Here is a 17,025-nt window from a genome sequence, read left to right on the forward strand (position 1 = left end):
TTTCTTAGAGTTGGACAATGCTTCAAGGGCGAGCTCGGTATTAATGTTACTCACAGATATATGAGTGTTGAAAACTACTCGGTATTAATGTTACTCACAGATATATGAGTGTTGAAAACTACTCGGTATTAATGTTACAACATACACATAAACACATTGTTGGAGTTTGAAAAATGAACTCGGTGATATTGCTTTTTCCGAGGGTGTATTTATTATTATGTCTAATTTGGTACATACCCATGTTAAAAATTTACGCAAAAATGTTTATTATCAATAAGACTTCCTGATAGGTATGAGTTGATGGCGCAATCTTGAGGTGGTATTATCGATAACTTCAATTGCATGTGCTTAGATATCGGGCCTTATCTTCCGAGTGGTGCATGCCAATGTTATCCCCATTCTTTTGATGCTTCGAGTACTTCATCATATTGACAGGACTAACTGATGAAGTAGATTAGTCTCTCAACACCACCTAACGTGCCTTACTATACTCATCATCAAGTTGTTTCATCATAACCTCATTGATATCTCCCGATGTAGCTTCAGGTATGATTGAAATATCATAATGATGAAGGCCTTTCTCCTCGAGTTTCATAAGGGAGTAATTCGGCTTGACCAAGCTTGATAAAAGTTCTGGGGTATATACCATATCCGATATTCTTTGTGCTACTGCTTCATCTACGTGGCTTATTGAGGGGAAAAGTTCCCTAGGCCCTAAATCTGTTGCCCATGCTTGGTACTGTGTTTTTGTTGCTGGTGTTCTTGTGGTTGGATACACTGTCTGTTGTTCTTGTAGCTGGTCGCTTGCTAAAGCTTCTAAATGTGCCCTTAGGTTGGTATTCTCCCGTTGCAAGTAGGTTATTTGATCTCCTTACTCTATTAGGTTGTACTGTGGTTCCTTAAGTTGAGTATGAAGACTGTGTGGTATCACCTTCCCACGAACAACGTCAAAAGTGTGGAGGCTTTTTAGGGCTTCCACACCTCGAGATGTGTGGGATTCTTGAAAAAGTTAATTAATCTACGATCCTCTGACTCTACTCTCGAGACTTTTGATCTCCTGACCTTTCTATATGGACGTCGTTGATAAGGTAGATTTCTTATCCTTGAAGGTTGAAAGAAGAAGGGTGAGGCTCACCAAAGTTTTTCTAAAGATTAAGTTAATAAAATATATGAAAAATAAAAGAAATGGTGGAGGTCTGAGATGGGGAAGATGATGAATAGTGGGTTGAAGAGTGATTATTTGTTTCAGGTGTGTGAGGAATTGATTTTTCTTAACCCTCCTTCAATCTTTGAGATAAGGTTTTATAGTTCTTGCCACGTGGGGTCTGAGATGGACGAGTGCTGCTGCTTCTGCCCTTGGTTGTTGTGCCTTATGCCTCATAAATGCTAGCATTCAACGTCGACAAGTAGTGTCTCAACGTATTAATTATTTAGTTGATTTGATTTCACTGTTTGTAGGGTTGGTAAGTCAGAGAATGTTACTGTCATTATTATTCTGATAACTACTTGTGGATATCACATTTAATGTGAAGATTTGACGCATGATCAAGCTTTGACTGTCATAAATTCTTTGTCTCATTATGACCGAGATTTACCCACCCTAACTAATGAAACTTCATTCTGAAATGCTCTCTCGGTTGATCAGACTTGCTGACCTCCGAACTATGATTTTTTACTTTGGCTCGGGTGACTTGATTTCGGGGATAATTATGTGGTTCTTTTGAGTTCGATAGTTTTCTCGACGGATGCTATACTATTCGTCCCATGACAATTTCAGATCCTAGAGTTAACTTCTAATATTTTGATCAGGCCCATTAGATCAAAAAGGACGTGTGTCCTTATCTCGGAGTGTGACAGAAATGGGCTTCACAAGGCCAACTAGGACGGGTCAAACTTGAACTTGATGGATTCAACCCGACTTTGGGTTAGGTTTGAGCACAATTAGCTAGGATTTGAGTTTGGGCAAATATCTTTTTGGCCGCAATAAATCGGGTAGGTTCGGGCATAGAAATTGGATTGCCTGGACTTAAACCTAATATGGTTATAATTAAAAAATATTTTTAAATATCTGTTTATCTTATTCACAATTCACATTTCAAGTTTTAGTTAATCATTATCATATTTTCATGGACAAATAATTGTAAAGTTTACATTTTTTCTACATACCACTTATTTTTAAATAAACCATCATTATTACTTAATTTATCTAATATTAATGAGGAATGAGCCGACCAATCTGATCAACCACGCCAACATCCCTTGGGTTGGGCAAACGCACGGGTTGGCGTTTGTCAAGTGTGGTTGGGCATCCCGCCCGAATTTGCAGTCCTAACTCCTAAGGCCAACCCTAGTCAAATTGAACCCAGCCCGAGTGAACTAGGGTTTGAACTTGCTGACTCGTTGTAGTTCTAAGTTGGATCAACAGAGTTTTCATGTCCTTCGCCATTTGCCAAGCCCTCTCTCGCTCTCTCGCTCTCATTCAGACTCGAGAGACCCACAAGAAGTGAGAAGACTCCGAACGAACCATGCTCTTCTCTCCGTGTATCCGTACAGTTCGGAAGATGTGGTGTCTTGGTCGTCCCCTCCTCATCCATTCTCTTGTTCCCATTTCTGACCAAACCCTCACTCATTCTCACTCTCACTCTCACTCTCCCTATAAGTCTAGTACTAGTACCACCTCCTTGTACTGTACTTGTTCTTCTGTAACCAATACCAATAAGTTATTGGATAACAATAATAGTTCATTTCCACTTTCGGATAGTGAAGAAATTGTTGGATACACAAATGCGTATGCGGCCATTGAGTTGGCTCTGGACTCAGTGGTGAAGATATTCACGGTGTCAAGTAGTCCCAACTATTTCCTTCCATGGCAGAACAAGTCTCAGCGAGAAACTATGGGTTCTGGTAATCATAATACGTACACCCCTAACTTTTATTTTTCTCAATTTATCTATTTCTATTTTCAATCCCTCCCCACATATTTCTACATTTTAATTTTCCTGTTGTTTATATAATTCGAAAATCAGAAGAACGCAACTTAGATATTAATTATTCACTTATTTCCAATGTCCCATTGATAAATATTAAAAAAGTTGAATATGTCAACCTTTTCATTCTTTGGCACTTTTTTTTTTTTTTTTTTTTCTGACTTCATCATCAAATTGAATCCTTTAGACTCTCTCATGATGCATTTAGGTTTTTATTTTTATTTTTAAATAGTATAAATATAAAAATATCTACATCTTGCTCATCACAGATTCCCACATAAATATAAAAATCTTAAAAAATGAATCCCCAAATTCTCGAAAATTCTTGCACCAATAAAACAACAAACCAAATATGCTTTTGATGACCCAAGGTTTAAAATGTCGAATCGAATGGATGTTTTGGTCAATGAAAGAATATATAGCGAATCAGTAGATACATTTCAATACAATCCAATACATTCCCAAAACATTCAGTGTTTCACGGTCAATGTTTCCTATAAGTCTACCTCTGCAATTCCTACAGGCAACCAATAGTCACCAACCATTATAGGAATGAAGAAAATAGCACCCAACAACTCTAACCTGACTTTGGAATATGGACTTCACTATGAGTGTGTTGTTTGGTCTTGAAAACTTGATTTGCAACACTTTGTCCGGTTTTAGAAGCTGGACAAAGAACATTTTTTCTTGTCTGGTCTCGAAAAACCAGATACCTTGCGCCCAAGCTTGGAATGGCTATAAATAGCCCATTCATTCTCAAAGTTAAGGACTTTTTGAAAAAGTAAAGAAATTTTACCAAATTTCTGAAAACCTTTGATAAAGCAAAGAAAGCCTATTGAAATCTGTGCTCAGTGGTCCCAGTTGGGTAACTCGTTCACCAATTTTAAGCGGACCTTGTGGAGCTTGTCTCTTTTTGCTATAGTTTAGGGAATTTGGTTCGAGCTCTGGGAGAATCTTCGAAGATAAGGAGGGCACGGTGGAAGATACTATTAACTCGATTCTTTACTCTTTGTTCTTTTGGTGTAAATTTTTAAGGAAATGAGAGGGGTTTACTTTGAGGATTTTGTTCAATTGGGATAGAGTTTGTAAACTCACGTGGGAGGATTAGTGTAAGGCTTGCACTTGCATTTTCCCTCCCTTCTTCTATCTAATTCCCATCTTTAATTAGAATATGATTTTGATGTGAGCCGCCGGATTTCCTTACACCTACTTACCTAAATAACTTCGATTCCTCTTTGCGTGTTGCATGCATGTGAGGGTCTAGGCGGAAAGGTGAGGGACGGCACGTTTAGGTTTTAGAACCCATTTTACTTGATTTTGTACATTTCTAAACGCACCCCACCTCATGCTTCGTTCGGAAAAGGCTTGGATGAAGGTAGTGGCTCCAATAAGAGGTTGCACTTCTACTCTCATTTCACACACTTGCCTCACATGTACAATCAAAAAGGAAATTATTCATCTAGCATGGGTTAGTAGCTGATTTTTTTTCCTATTATCCTGCTGGGACAACACTCTTTTAAGATTAAGTTTTCTTAAAAGTTGACCTGTTTTAAGTTTTGGATTTTTCTGAAGGCATTCCTAAATTGGCAAAGTCTAAGGTTACAGTCGAAAGATAGAAAAGAGGAGGGGAGTGCCTAATACCTTCCCCTTCTTTAGGCAAGCCTTCTTACCTCAATCTTTTGGTTCAAGACCAAGTTGGCGTCACTTTCTTTTAAAAATGTTTTTTAAGGAAAAATCTTTTAAGGGTGACTATTCAAACTCAATTGACACTCATTTGAATTCATGAATGGTGGCAACTCCAAATGTAGTAGTCCGGATATGAAAATCCATGTGGCTACAAGGAGGAGAAACACTAACTAGACAAAGACTAATATAATGATTTGGTGATAAAGACTTCATACGAGTCCTGGTCCACACCCAAGCATCCTCATTCGATGGAGAATTTTTCATATCAGAAGTAGCTCTGATGTGTGTCCTCTTTTTTTGAAAACAATCTCATCCTAGTGCTGTCTTATTTAAACTCAATGCCTTTACAATGATTATGCAGGATTTGTTCTTGCTGGGAGAAGGATTCTTACAAATGCTCATGTAGTAGCTGATCATACATTTGTTCTTGTGAGAAAGCATGGTTCTCCTACCAAGTATAGAGCAGAAATTCTAGCTGTTGGACATGAATGTGATTTGGCTATTCTCATTGTTGAAAGTGAAGAGTTTTGGAAGGGAATGAACTTTTTGGAGCTTGGTGCCATTCCATTTTTGCAGGAAGCAGTAGCTGTTGTTGGATACCCTCAAGGTTTGGAATCTAACCTTGGATGAATGAATTCAAAGTTATTTTCAAGCAATGGGATTTCCCTTTTTTCCTCTCTCTTTTATTTATTCTTTTCGGTTCCTTTTCTATTTAGAGCAGGCCATGCTTCATTTAGAAGGTACATTTTATTTTTTGGTTCCAGGAAATGAAGTTGTTTGATCATCAAGGCTTTGCTATTATTTAGTCATTTCTTTATGGTTGAGTTTAGTAGAATCAAAGACACCTATTGTTGCTGTGGGAGATAAAACAAGAATCACATAGTGGCTTTGAGTTGTGACTAATATTTGATGGTAAATTATGTAAGAAATCAAAATGGTTTGGAACTGAATCAGATTGGTTGGTTCTTGTGATTCTTTTTAACCAGAAATAATATATTGATAATTGTACCAAGATCCCAAAAAAATAGGTAAATGATTTCCTTCCATTTCATACTTTATGCTATAAATAGCAACTAGCATTGACATAATGGATGAAATGGAGGAAAAAAATAAAAGAAAATATTGAAAACTGGAGGAAATATATATATATATCTATATATATAGTGGTAAGTTGGTAAATTTGTGTGTGGTAATACTACAAGCCTGTGATCAAAACCCACCGCCACCCTTGCTTATCCAAAATAGAAAATGAAGAATGAAAAAGAAAAGGGGCAGTTGAAAAGCTTCACACATGATTAAAGACAATATGATACGATTACAACATTGGCCCTTGCACTTTGATACTTCAGGGCTTTAGGATCTTTAGAAATCTGGATTTCAGTAGAACTTCTGTACTTGGGGGCTTCAAGGGGTTAAAAGGGTATTTTAGTACTCTTTTAAAACTTGAGTAAATATTTAGGAATTTTCCACGGGTTGGGGGTTTGAAAAAAATTAGGATTTTTTTTGGTAATTTCTTAAAAATCTTATGGGTCTCTAAAAATTAATCAAACTTGGAGAGGATTGACTGTGATTGTGTCTTTTGAATTAAAAAGGGGGCTTTAATTTATAGAAGGTTGGGGAGGTGGAATTCTAATTCCTAGCTCCTGTGGGTCTAAAAACGAGCCATAGCAATGTAACTTTTGTGTTATTTACTTTTGGGTTATACTTCAATGTACACACATACCTCAAATCATACACCCTCCAAATTCGGCCCTCTAGGCATGCTTTGATTATGATTGTACTCATGTACTTCAAGGTTGTTGATGGGAGGAGTATGATTTTTTCCATATGCGGGTCAATTTGATAGTTAGATCCTGGTCAAATTCACATTTTAGCTTTCCACCTAAAATTCTAGTCTCTCAAAAAAGGGATTATTGCTTGAGTTTGTCAGAACTGGAATGCAGTTAGATCGTATGAACATTCTTTATATATTGGCATACCTGGATCTGATTTCCATTGCATGGGTGCAATGAACAAGAGGAAAAATTAGGTTCGTAGGTACAGGGATCAGCATATCAGGTGGGTAATTTGTACTCAGGGCTATGATGGAGGATCAATTGATGGAATCTAAAGACGCTACTTGATATATAGAGGTTTTTGACTGTTGGGAGAGTAAGATTTGTCGATCACATGAATATGTTATTCAAATGGTTCGGTGTTGCATGGATGCATTGTGTTTTTGATAGAGGGGAAAATGTAGCCTTTTGGATATGCAATTACGTAATTTGAGGTTTTGGGCCGATCTGGAGATGACGACAAAGTCCATTTGATCATCTGATGAGCAAATTTGGTTGTTCTGATAAAATGGATCCTGAGAAAGTCGGTTAGTAATACAATCGCGATCAGGATCTTGCCGTTCGAGATGAACATGGATACGTGAAGTATGATCCCAATCACCTAGGTATTTAATCACCCAGGTATTTGGGTTCTTAAGGTCTGGGTTATAGAGGTGGTTTTGCTTGAATTTTGGAATTAAAGCTGCACAATTCTAGGGTGTCCACCCTAATGACCACGAAACTGCTCCAACAAATTTGAAATAATCGAAATAGTCATAGTTTCCTTCTTTTTTCCCCAACCCTAAATTTTGAAATGATGATGAAACCCAATGTCGTTTAAATTGACTGGACATTTGATGATCTAGCGTGCATGCACAATCAATTTGTTGAAATGACAGTAGTTGATGGAAAAGGACATTCTCAACTAAAACAATTACCTAATGGATCTTGATCAAAGCTTATCATACATGAAGTTGCAACAAATGCCATTGCTCAAGGACATTTTCCTACGTCGCACCTATGACAAATGATAGTTTCCATATTGCTCTTTTGTTTTCTCTAACTTTGCATTACGCCAAATTGGGAGTCGTACATTTTCTTCTCAGTCTTTAGACTTATGGCATGTTCGCTTAGAACATGCTAATTTCTAGCATTTATGTTATTTATTTCTTGTTTTAAAAACATTCTTGTAGTGAACATAAGTTTCAGTGCTATGTATGTGAGTTTTCTAAACATACACGTACTTCATATATTCCTCGTATGCATTGATTTAATACAATGTTTGATTTGATTCATTCTGATGTGTGGGGACCTTCCCTTATTACTGTTTTTCTTGGTCATCAATATTATATTACATTTATAAATGATTATTCTCGTTGTATTTGGGTCTATTTAATGCGTGCTTCGGTCCGACAACGGAGGGGAATATATCATTGATGGGATTCGATCTCATCTTAATAAGCATGGTATGCTTCACCAGTTGACCTGTTCTTACAGTTTTGAGTAGAATGGGGTGGCGGAATGTAAGAATCGCCACCTTATGAACATTGTCCGTTGCCTTCTTTGAGGAATGCATATTCTTAAGTTAAATTGGAATATGGCGGTCCTCACCACGATTTTTCTTCTTAACCGCATTTTGAGTCGCACCTTAGGGAGTTAGGTACCTCTATATGTTCTCCGTCCTGATGTCACTCTCTTTCCTATTATACCCATAGTCTTTGGGTGCACTTATTTTGTTCAGGACAGGACCCCTCATCGTACGAAATTAGGTGACAAAGCCGTTCGGTGTGTTTTCTTAGGCCACTCCTCTATGTCGAAGGGTTATCGGTGTTACATTTTCTCGATGTAACCTATTTTGAAAATATTCCCTACTTCCTACCACTTCTTCTTTATAAAACTGTTTTTCTTTGCAGCATCCTTCTCATGTAGTGCTACCTTCTCTGGTCTTCTCTCCATCTTCACCAACGTTTCAGGTTTACTTTCGTCGCCCTCGCCCCTCTCTAACCTTGTCAACCCCCTCCTTGGACTCAGGTATATTCTCTCCTACCCATGCTCCTATTCCTTCTGTATCTTACTCTCTTATTGCACTTCGCAAAAGTAAGCGGGGGTAAGTTATTCATCATCCTATTACCTAGTTTGTTTCCTATTGCCTAGTTTGTTTCCTATCAGGAACTCTCATATTCTTATTAGGCCTACTTTGCTGCTACTGATTCTATTCGAGTTCTTCAATCTATTTTAGAGGCTTTACGAGATCCTTAGTGGACTGCTGTTATGACTGTTGAGATGAATGCTTTACAGAAAAACCATACTTGGGAGCTTGTTCCCATTCTCTCTGGGGAGCGAACTGTTGATTGTAAATGGTTTTCACTGTCATGTATTTTGTGGATGATACAGTTGATCAATACAAGGCCCGCCTTATTGTTAAGGGATTTACGTACTCTAGGAAAGGATTTGGTGCTACTTTTGCTCCTGTTGCTAAACTTTCTACTGTTTGCCTTCTTATCTCTTTAATTGCGTGTCACGCATGATCTCTTCACCAACTTTATGTGAATAATTCCTTTTTGAATGGTGAGTTGACTGAGGTTATCTATATGGACCTTCCTCCTAGGTTCCATCTTTAGGAGGAGTATTCTGGGAAGGTACGTCGCCTTCTCAAATTTCTGTATGGCCTGAAGCAATCCTCGCGAGTTTGGTTTCAATGCTTTTCTGAGGTCATTTTATCTATGGAGTTCTTTAGATGCCATTCAGATCATACATGTTTATTCGTCGAAGATCAGATGGCTGTATTATTGTTCTGGTTTATGTGGATGATATTATCTTGACTAGAGATGATGCTCATTGGATTGAGAGGGTAAAGATGTTATTTGGTAGTATTTTTGAGGTCAAAGACCTGGGTTCTCTCAAGTACTTTTTAAAGATAAAAGTAGTCCGCTCTCGTTGTGGTATTTTGCTATCTCAGCGTAAATATACATTGGGTCTTCTTCAGGATACTGTCATATTTGCTTGTCGTTCTGCTTTTTTTTCCTATGGATTAGAATCATCGCCTTCATGCCAAATCTGATGATCTATTATTTGATCATTCCTCCTACTTGAGACTCGTAAGCCGTCTGATTTATCTGATTTACACTAGATCAGATTTGATTTTTGCGGTTAGTGTGATTAGTCAGTTTATGCATGCTTTGCGTACTTCTCATCTTGATTCTGTTTATCGTATTCTTCGTTACTTGAAGTCGTGTCCAGGTCTTGAGCTCTTTTATTCATCCACTGTTCAACCTCATTTGTCATGATTCATTGATGCTGATTATGTTGGTTCTATTATAGATAAGAAATCTACCTCTGGTTTCTGTACTTTCTATGGTGTTAACCTGATCTCGTGGGAAAATAAGAAATAGAGTGTGGTTTTCGGTTCTTCTACTGAAACTGAGTATCGGGTTAGGCCCTTGGTATATGTGAACTCATTTGACTTCGATCTTTGCTGATAGAGCTTGGATTTCCTGTCTCTGGTTCTTCTATTTTGTTTTGTGACAATAAGTCTCCTATTATTCTTGCTTCTGACTCTGTCCTTTATGAAAGAACCAAGCATATAAATGTTGATGTTCACTTTCTTAGGGAGAAAGTTTGATCTGGTGTCATTCAGACAATATTCATATCTTTTTCAAATCAGCTTGTTAACATGCTTATGAAGTCTGTTAGTCCTTCTGTTACTAACTCTCATCTTGGCAAGTTGGGCTTAGTTGATATATTTGCTCTAGCTTGAGGGGGAGTATTGGAATATGTTATGATTAGGTTTTATATCTTTATGTTTAGTTTTTTTGTTTTTTTCCCTTTATAAGGGCATTTATGTCTTTTCACTCTTATTATTATTATTATTATTATTATTATTATTATTATTATTATTATTATATATACAATTTCCAGCCTTCATTGGGGTTGTACGATTCTCTTTCTATTACTCTTCTCTCTACACCATCTATCTTCTAAAAAACGAACCTTGTCCCCTTTCCCAACCTTAAATCTTATTTCTTTATTGAACTCATGCAACACTATTAAGATTCCTTTCCAAACACTACACCCATATGCACCTTTAGCCTCCTCCCCATTCTCCCATATGCACCTTTAGCCTTCTCCCCATTTGGACGTGATTACCTTTCTCCACAAGCTCTCTCTTTCCTCCCCAAACCGTCAAAGTCCTTTTGGCCAAGAGGGCCCAAATGGTTCTTTTTAGAACTCTAATCCCCAAACCCCCATTTCTCTTGAGAGAACAAATAATTTTCCACTTGACCATATGGTACTTTCTATTGCTCCTTTTGTCATTCTAAAGAAAATCTCTCATTAACTTCTCCATCTTGCCTTCCATACCCCTTGGGGACACAAAATGATACTTTGAATCATGCCTAAGGCTAATGGCTAATGCACTACAAAGATCATAGTCCCCCCCACCCCACAAAAGAAAAAAAAAATCATCATCATCATCACCACTTAGCCCTGGAACATAGGATGGCCAAAAGTATTCCATCATCAATTTATGTGAAAGACAGTTATTTCTAAAATAATACAGACAAAAAACCTTAACTTGCTTCCTTTTCCGTGGTGCGTTTAGGCAGGGCATGCAAAATATTGGAATTGAGGGACCTCTGATCTGGATTACATCATGTTTGGTGTTTTCTTTTATAGTTGTCATTTTTATCTACTTGGACACAATTTAAAATTGATAAATCTTTAACTCAATTATTTTTAATAAGCAGATCAATTGTAATAAAAACGACTAGTTGGGATAACTAGCCATGGTATAACATTAGCAAACATTGCAAAATAAAAAACACTTAAGATAAAAATTAAAAAACAACTAATTATCACACATATCATCCCATCTAAATACGAAATCATCAAAGAACACCCGTTTAAAATTCGCCTCCAATTTGCTCCAAAAAACACATGAGGCCCAACACCTCCATGATAACATCTTGAAATATCGTCACCTTCCTATTGAAAACTCTTCTGTTCCTTTCTTGCCAAAACCTCCTAACACACAACAAAGGGGGTAATAGACCATAAGTACCTTTTCTTACCCACGAAAGGATTTTGGTTCCAAATTTGAAAAATAAATAAAACTGAGTTAGGAAACACCCTAGAACATTTGAACAGGTACAAGAAATAAATCCATACCCTTCGCCCCCATAGGGCAATGAATCAACTACTAAGAAATCGATTCCCCACTTTTTAAGCACAAAAAACAAACATTTGGACCCACAAATCCCCTAATCATAAGATTATCAAATGAGAGAATTTTACCCAATGCTGCCAACCAAATAAAGAAATATACCTTTTAAGGAACTTTGTGACCCCAAATGGCCCACTGGGAAAGAATGAACTCCTTGTTGTGAAATCGACTCGCAAAATGAACTTTCCAAAAAATTTCCATTCTTTGTACAAATCCATACCCTTTTATCATGCTTCGCCCTCTCCAATAAGGATTGGTCAAGCTTGAATATCAATACTGCCAACTCTTGAATTTCCAAATCATTTAAATTCCTTTTAAAGCCAAAATCCCAAGCACGCTCGTTCGTAGAGTTGTTCAGAAATTCGGCAATCACTTTCCCATTTTTTAGAGAGAACGCATATAGCCTTGGGAATTGTGTAGAGAGTAATGAATTACCACACTAGCTGTCCTCCCAAAAACGAATTCTCTCCCCTCTTCCCCATTTAAAAGCCACCATTTTCCACTTGAAAGCCCGACAACTCACCAATACTCCTTGCCCTTTTAACCATCCTCCCTAATACTTCTGTCACCAATACAAATAGACAAGGAGACAATGGATCCCCTTGCCTCAACCCCCGTGAGCTCTCGAAATGGCCCGCTGGGCTTCCATTTATAAGAATCGAGTAGGAAGGTGAAGTCACCCTTAACATTATCCATTCAATCTACCTTCCCTCGAAACCCATCCACTCCAAGATGTCTTAAGAAATGTCCAATTGACGTGATCTTAAGCTTTTTGGAGGTCTAATTTGCACACCAATCCTGGTTTACCCTCCTTTTGTCTTGAGTCCATGCACTTGTTTGCAAAGAGTATCCCATCCAATATCTGTCTACCTTTTACGAACGCCCCTTGTTCAGACCCAATAATATTTGGAATTCTTTAAGTCAATTGCTGTTAAATAAGGAATTATTTTTTATAGTTCAGATTTTTATATTGGAAACGGTTAAAGAATTGGAGGCATTTGGTTTATTCTGCAATTTGGAAGACAAATCTGTTTGGGTTCAGCTGTATATTAGGATTCACGAAGTTCTGCCATATGAACTTTCACAGAATTCTTTGAAACATGTGGCAGGGAGAAATGGTGTAAGGGGAAATGCTTTCCTACTATAATGATTAATTATTTCTCCTTCTAGATGACAAGATACCCTCACTGGTTGCAGGTGGAGACAATATATCTGTCACTAAAGGTGTCGTTTCCAGAGTTGAACCAACACAATATGTCCATGGTGCAACTCAACTCATGGCTATACAGATCGATGCTGCTATTAACCCAGGGAACAGTGGTGGCCCTGCAATCATGGGAAACAAGGTTGCCGGAGTAGCTTTTCAAAACCTTTCAGGTGCGGAGAATATTGGGTGAGTTTTAAAGTGAGTTGAGTTTCAGTTTTTTTTTTTTTTTTTTGACAATCAAGCAGGTTAGTGGTTAGGACTTAGTAGGTGAAGGTTGATTTCGAACCGAAGTTGTGGTATCAACACTCAAAAACTTCAACCACCATAGTTTGAACCTAAGAGATGAACCATTCAAACCGTTGATCTCGGATTTGAGTTTTATGTTTTATCGGCGTAAGGGGGCGTTAAGAAAGATTTTTTTACTGACTGGGTTGTTAAGATACTGCCCCAAAAGTCAGAGTGCATTTGGAAAGATGTCCCTATACCAGGGTCTGTTAATTAATTTTCCCGTTTATTTTATTTTAGTATATAATATAAATTTCATTTTACAACAAGGCCAATGCTGAAAACAACAAAGGAATGTTGAGGTGACATACCAAAGAAAAGAAAAGGAAATCTATTTCATTGCTGTCAAATACTCTACATTCTGTTCCTAAGTCCCTTGAAGATCGCAAGCGGACGCATTCTATAGTCTATACATATTCTTTCATCTACCGGATTAGTTGTGTGCCAAACCCTAAAAATTTCCTCTAAAGAGTCTTCTTGTTTGCTTTGATATAACTTTTTGTTTGAACACTATTTTTAGTTCAACAACCCCTTCCCCCCATAACAAAATAACCTGACGTGCTTCGGCCCTGACGGAACTACACTATCAATAAGTAGGCTGAAAGTAGCGCGCCAGTAGCAAGATACGGCCAGAACATGACGGAACTCCACCTGATATCAGTAGTGACGTCAGTTAAGCCGTAGTTAGCTAGTAGCCGCTTAACTGACTACACTTTCTCTTCGGCCCTGACGGAACTACACTAGAAAGGAGTAGGCTGAAAAGCCGTAGTGAATAACTTCTCCAATCATTTTGTTCTTACTGAATCTGTTCTTATATAAGTAAATATAAATATAAAAATTGCAGTTTGCACGTGTTGCACATGTTGCATATGTTATGTACCATTGTTTCAAAATTAGCTTTGAACAGTGGGATGTAAAAGTAATGTAATTATTGGGCCTTGTTACTATTTCTACATACAAGACAATTTTATATAGAAGTCGACCATCTCTGATTATCTTTTATTTCCGATAAGTCAGTTTAATTGATCTATTTTCTGACACAATGTTTTTTTGTCCCCTAAGAAATATAAATATCAAGTAGAAGAAAAAATTTATGAAACAAAATGAGAATTGCATGTAACAGATGAAGTTTAAAAAGCCAACTTGATCTTGATGATCCAAGCATCTAAACAAGAGGTCTAGTGCCATATCATCATGGAATCCTAGCTGATGCAAAAAATTGCAAGCTTATCAGCCAGGTTTTGCTTCATGATCTTTGTAACGAAGACATGTACCCATGCAGCGATGTTGGACACAGCTACGAAGTGTTCACACAGGGGCACTGATCCTTCAATAATTGACATAGTCAGCCATACCGCAGAACCAAGGTCAAAATCAATCTCTCGTTTTTCAAGGCTTTAACTTTTAGGCACATCAAGTCTTCAGTTCCATTCAACTCTGGCCAGTTCGTTACTGGACTCTGCTGGAATTTCTAAGAACTTCAACTCAGCCAACTTTTTTGTACAATTAGTCTCATATGTTCGAGAAATAAGTATATAATACAGGATGAAACTTTGTTTTTGGATAAGTTGATATAGATTAAAATCATACCAAGAATATAAAAGTAAAATGAAAATGAAGTGCTTTTATAAATTAATGATTTCTTGGTTAATTTGTGTTGTTGTGTGTCAGACACATGGGTACCAACAAAACATCTGAGACGATAAATTCTTGGTAAGCTGAGTGTTTTTGTTGCATGGCAAGCAATGAAAATATGAGTTATGCCTCACTGAGATGGACTCATGGATGTATTTCATCCCTCAAATTTGAAACAGAAGTGTCAAGGGAGTGAATTTTCCCTCTCCCTTCAATTGATTACAAGGGGTTCCCTCTAATTGGAGTGGTAAAACTGAAATGGTTATGAGCTTACCTGGTGTATGCGTATACAAACAATTCCCCCCATGAGTAGTGTTATTTGTGATATTTTGACTCTTGGTAGTACGAATATTCTACCTTGCTTGCTGCCCCCTCTTTGGAAATTCACTTCCGCTCTTCTTCCTATTGTAAAATAGTTTAATCTATAGTTTTTGATGATGCTCTTGCACCCAACATAGAGCCTAGTCCTAGCACTTTTTGGTAACTAGGTTTTAACTTAATACGGTTTCTTACATTTTATTTATCCAAATTTAGTTGCCTCTCCGCATAAGAGATATTATAATTAGTCATACCAAATAGTGAGTCCCAAACTCTTACACAAACATATGTTAGAAGCTTAGGGTTAAGGAGAGGAGGAAACTAGAGAAGAGATGAGTAGGTCATTCTTAATAGGGTTCGACCTCTCTTTTATATTAAAAACATGTGGTTGGTCGTGTGGGCTTAAGTATTGGGCCCACACAATATTAAATAACTCTTAACACTCCCCCTCAAGCTGGAGCATATAAATCTGACATGTCCAACTTGGTGCAAAAACTAAAAAAGGAACACCTAGACAATGGTTTTGTGAGAACATCTCTGAACTGATTTTCTGAAGTTCAAGTTTTTTTTATATAAAAAAATAGAGGGGACAAGATGACCCCAAAATACAAACTTATCAAAAAGAGACGAGGAAAACCCCTAGGCCCTCTAAATTACAAACCAAATCCCACCTAACAACAAAATCCTCAAGAAGGTCCCTTTAAACCCTTTGTAAACTTTCCCCCCAAAAAATAATTACCCCAAAATGGACATTAAGAGATCTTTAATTGAAAGCTCCTTGTCTTCAAAAGTATGCCTATCACTATATCAAATTTTCTGACCTAATATAGGGAGTAGATATCTTCTTAGCCATTAGCATATCACGAATAAAGTGACAATCAATCTCAATGTGCTTGGTTCTTTCGTGGAATACTAGATTACTTGTTATATAACTAGTAACCCAGTTATCACAATACATAGGCATAGGAGTATGAGCTTCAATCCCCATCTCTTTTAGAAGACTTTGAACCTGAAGCATCTCATATGCGGTATGTGCCATCTTCCTGTTTTTTGCTTCAACACTAGAATGAGCTACAACTTTCTATTTTTTACTCCACCAATTCACCAAATTACCTCCCTCAAAGGTACAATACCCAAAGTAGATTTATGATCAGTTTGGCTTCCCACCCAATCAATATCTGAGAAGCTAGTAATGGATATAAGAGGTGAATGTCAGTGTAACAATCTTTTGCTAAGTGAACCCTTTAGATACCTCAATATCCTAAACATAGAATCCTAATGAGTCTTCGCAAAGCATGCATAAATTGGTTAACTATTCCCACAACAAAGGTAATATCTAAGCGAGTGACAGTCAGGTAGATTAGCTTGCCAACTAACTTATGGTAAAGCTTTGCATCAAAGATAAATCTCCCCTTGTTTAGCATCAAGCTTAGTAGTGGGATCCATAGCCCATGGGAGTATCAGTTGGTTTAGAACCTAAAGTACCAATCTCAGATAATAAATCCAGAACATACTTCCTCTGAGACAAATTAATACCTTCTTTAGAACGAGCTACTTCAATACCCAAGAAGTAGCAAAGAAGACCAAAATCTTTAGTGTGAAACCGTTTAGCTAGATGAGTTTTCAAATCTGAGATACCACTAGGATCATTTCCAGTAATGATATCATCCTCAAACTATCAACACAATAATTCCACCAGAGGTGTGCCTCACAAACCTTGAATGATCAGAAGTAGATTTAGCCATAGTCACCAAAGTCAATGACTTTTTTCAAAAAGTTGTGATTAAATCGCGATTTTAAAGACAAGTGATTAAATCTCGAATAAATCACGATTTAAATGAAAGTTGCGATTTAATCACGAATAAATCGCGA

General features: G+C 37.3%; 1 protein-coding gene across 2 annotated transcripts in view; it reads left to right on the plus strand.

Annotated features, from left to right (window-relative positions):
- Positions 1-2,409: 2,409 nt before the first annotated feature.
- LOC147396526 (protease Do-like 10, mitochondrial) overlaps positions 2,410-17,025 on the plus strand; it is a 38,318-nt gene continuing 23,702 nt past the window's right edge. The window contains exons 1-3 of one of the 2 annotated variants that reach the window (XR_015180753.1): positions 2,410-2,904; positions 5,035-5,280; positions 12,906-13,101. Coding sequence is in view for 1 of the 2 variants with exons in the window: in XM_086451259.1 (XP_086307385.1) it covers positions 2,526-2,904; positions 5,035-5,280; positions 12,906-13,101 (821 nt within the window). In the remaining variant the exon portion in view is untranslated. The remainder of the gene's footprint in view (positions 2,905-5,034; positions 5,281-12,905; positions 13,102-17,025) is intronic. The other variant, XM_086451259.1, reaches the window with a different exon arrangement.

This window comes from Akebia trifoliata, chromosome 8 (genome assembly GCF_017979445.1).
Source record: "Akebia trifoliata isolate Shusen 1 chromosome 8, ASM1797944v1, whole genome shotgun sequence".
Classification (NCBI taxonomy): domain Eukaryota; kingdom Viridiplantae; phylum Streptophyta; class Magnoliopsida; order Ranunculales; family Lardizabalaceae; genus Akebia; species Akebia trifoliata.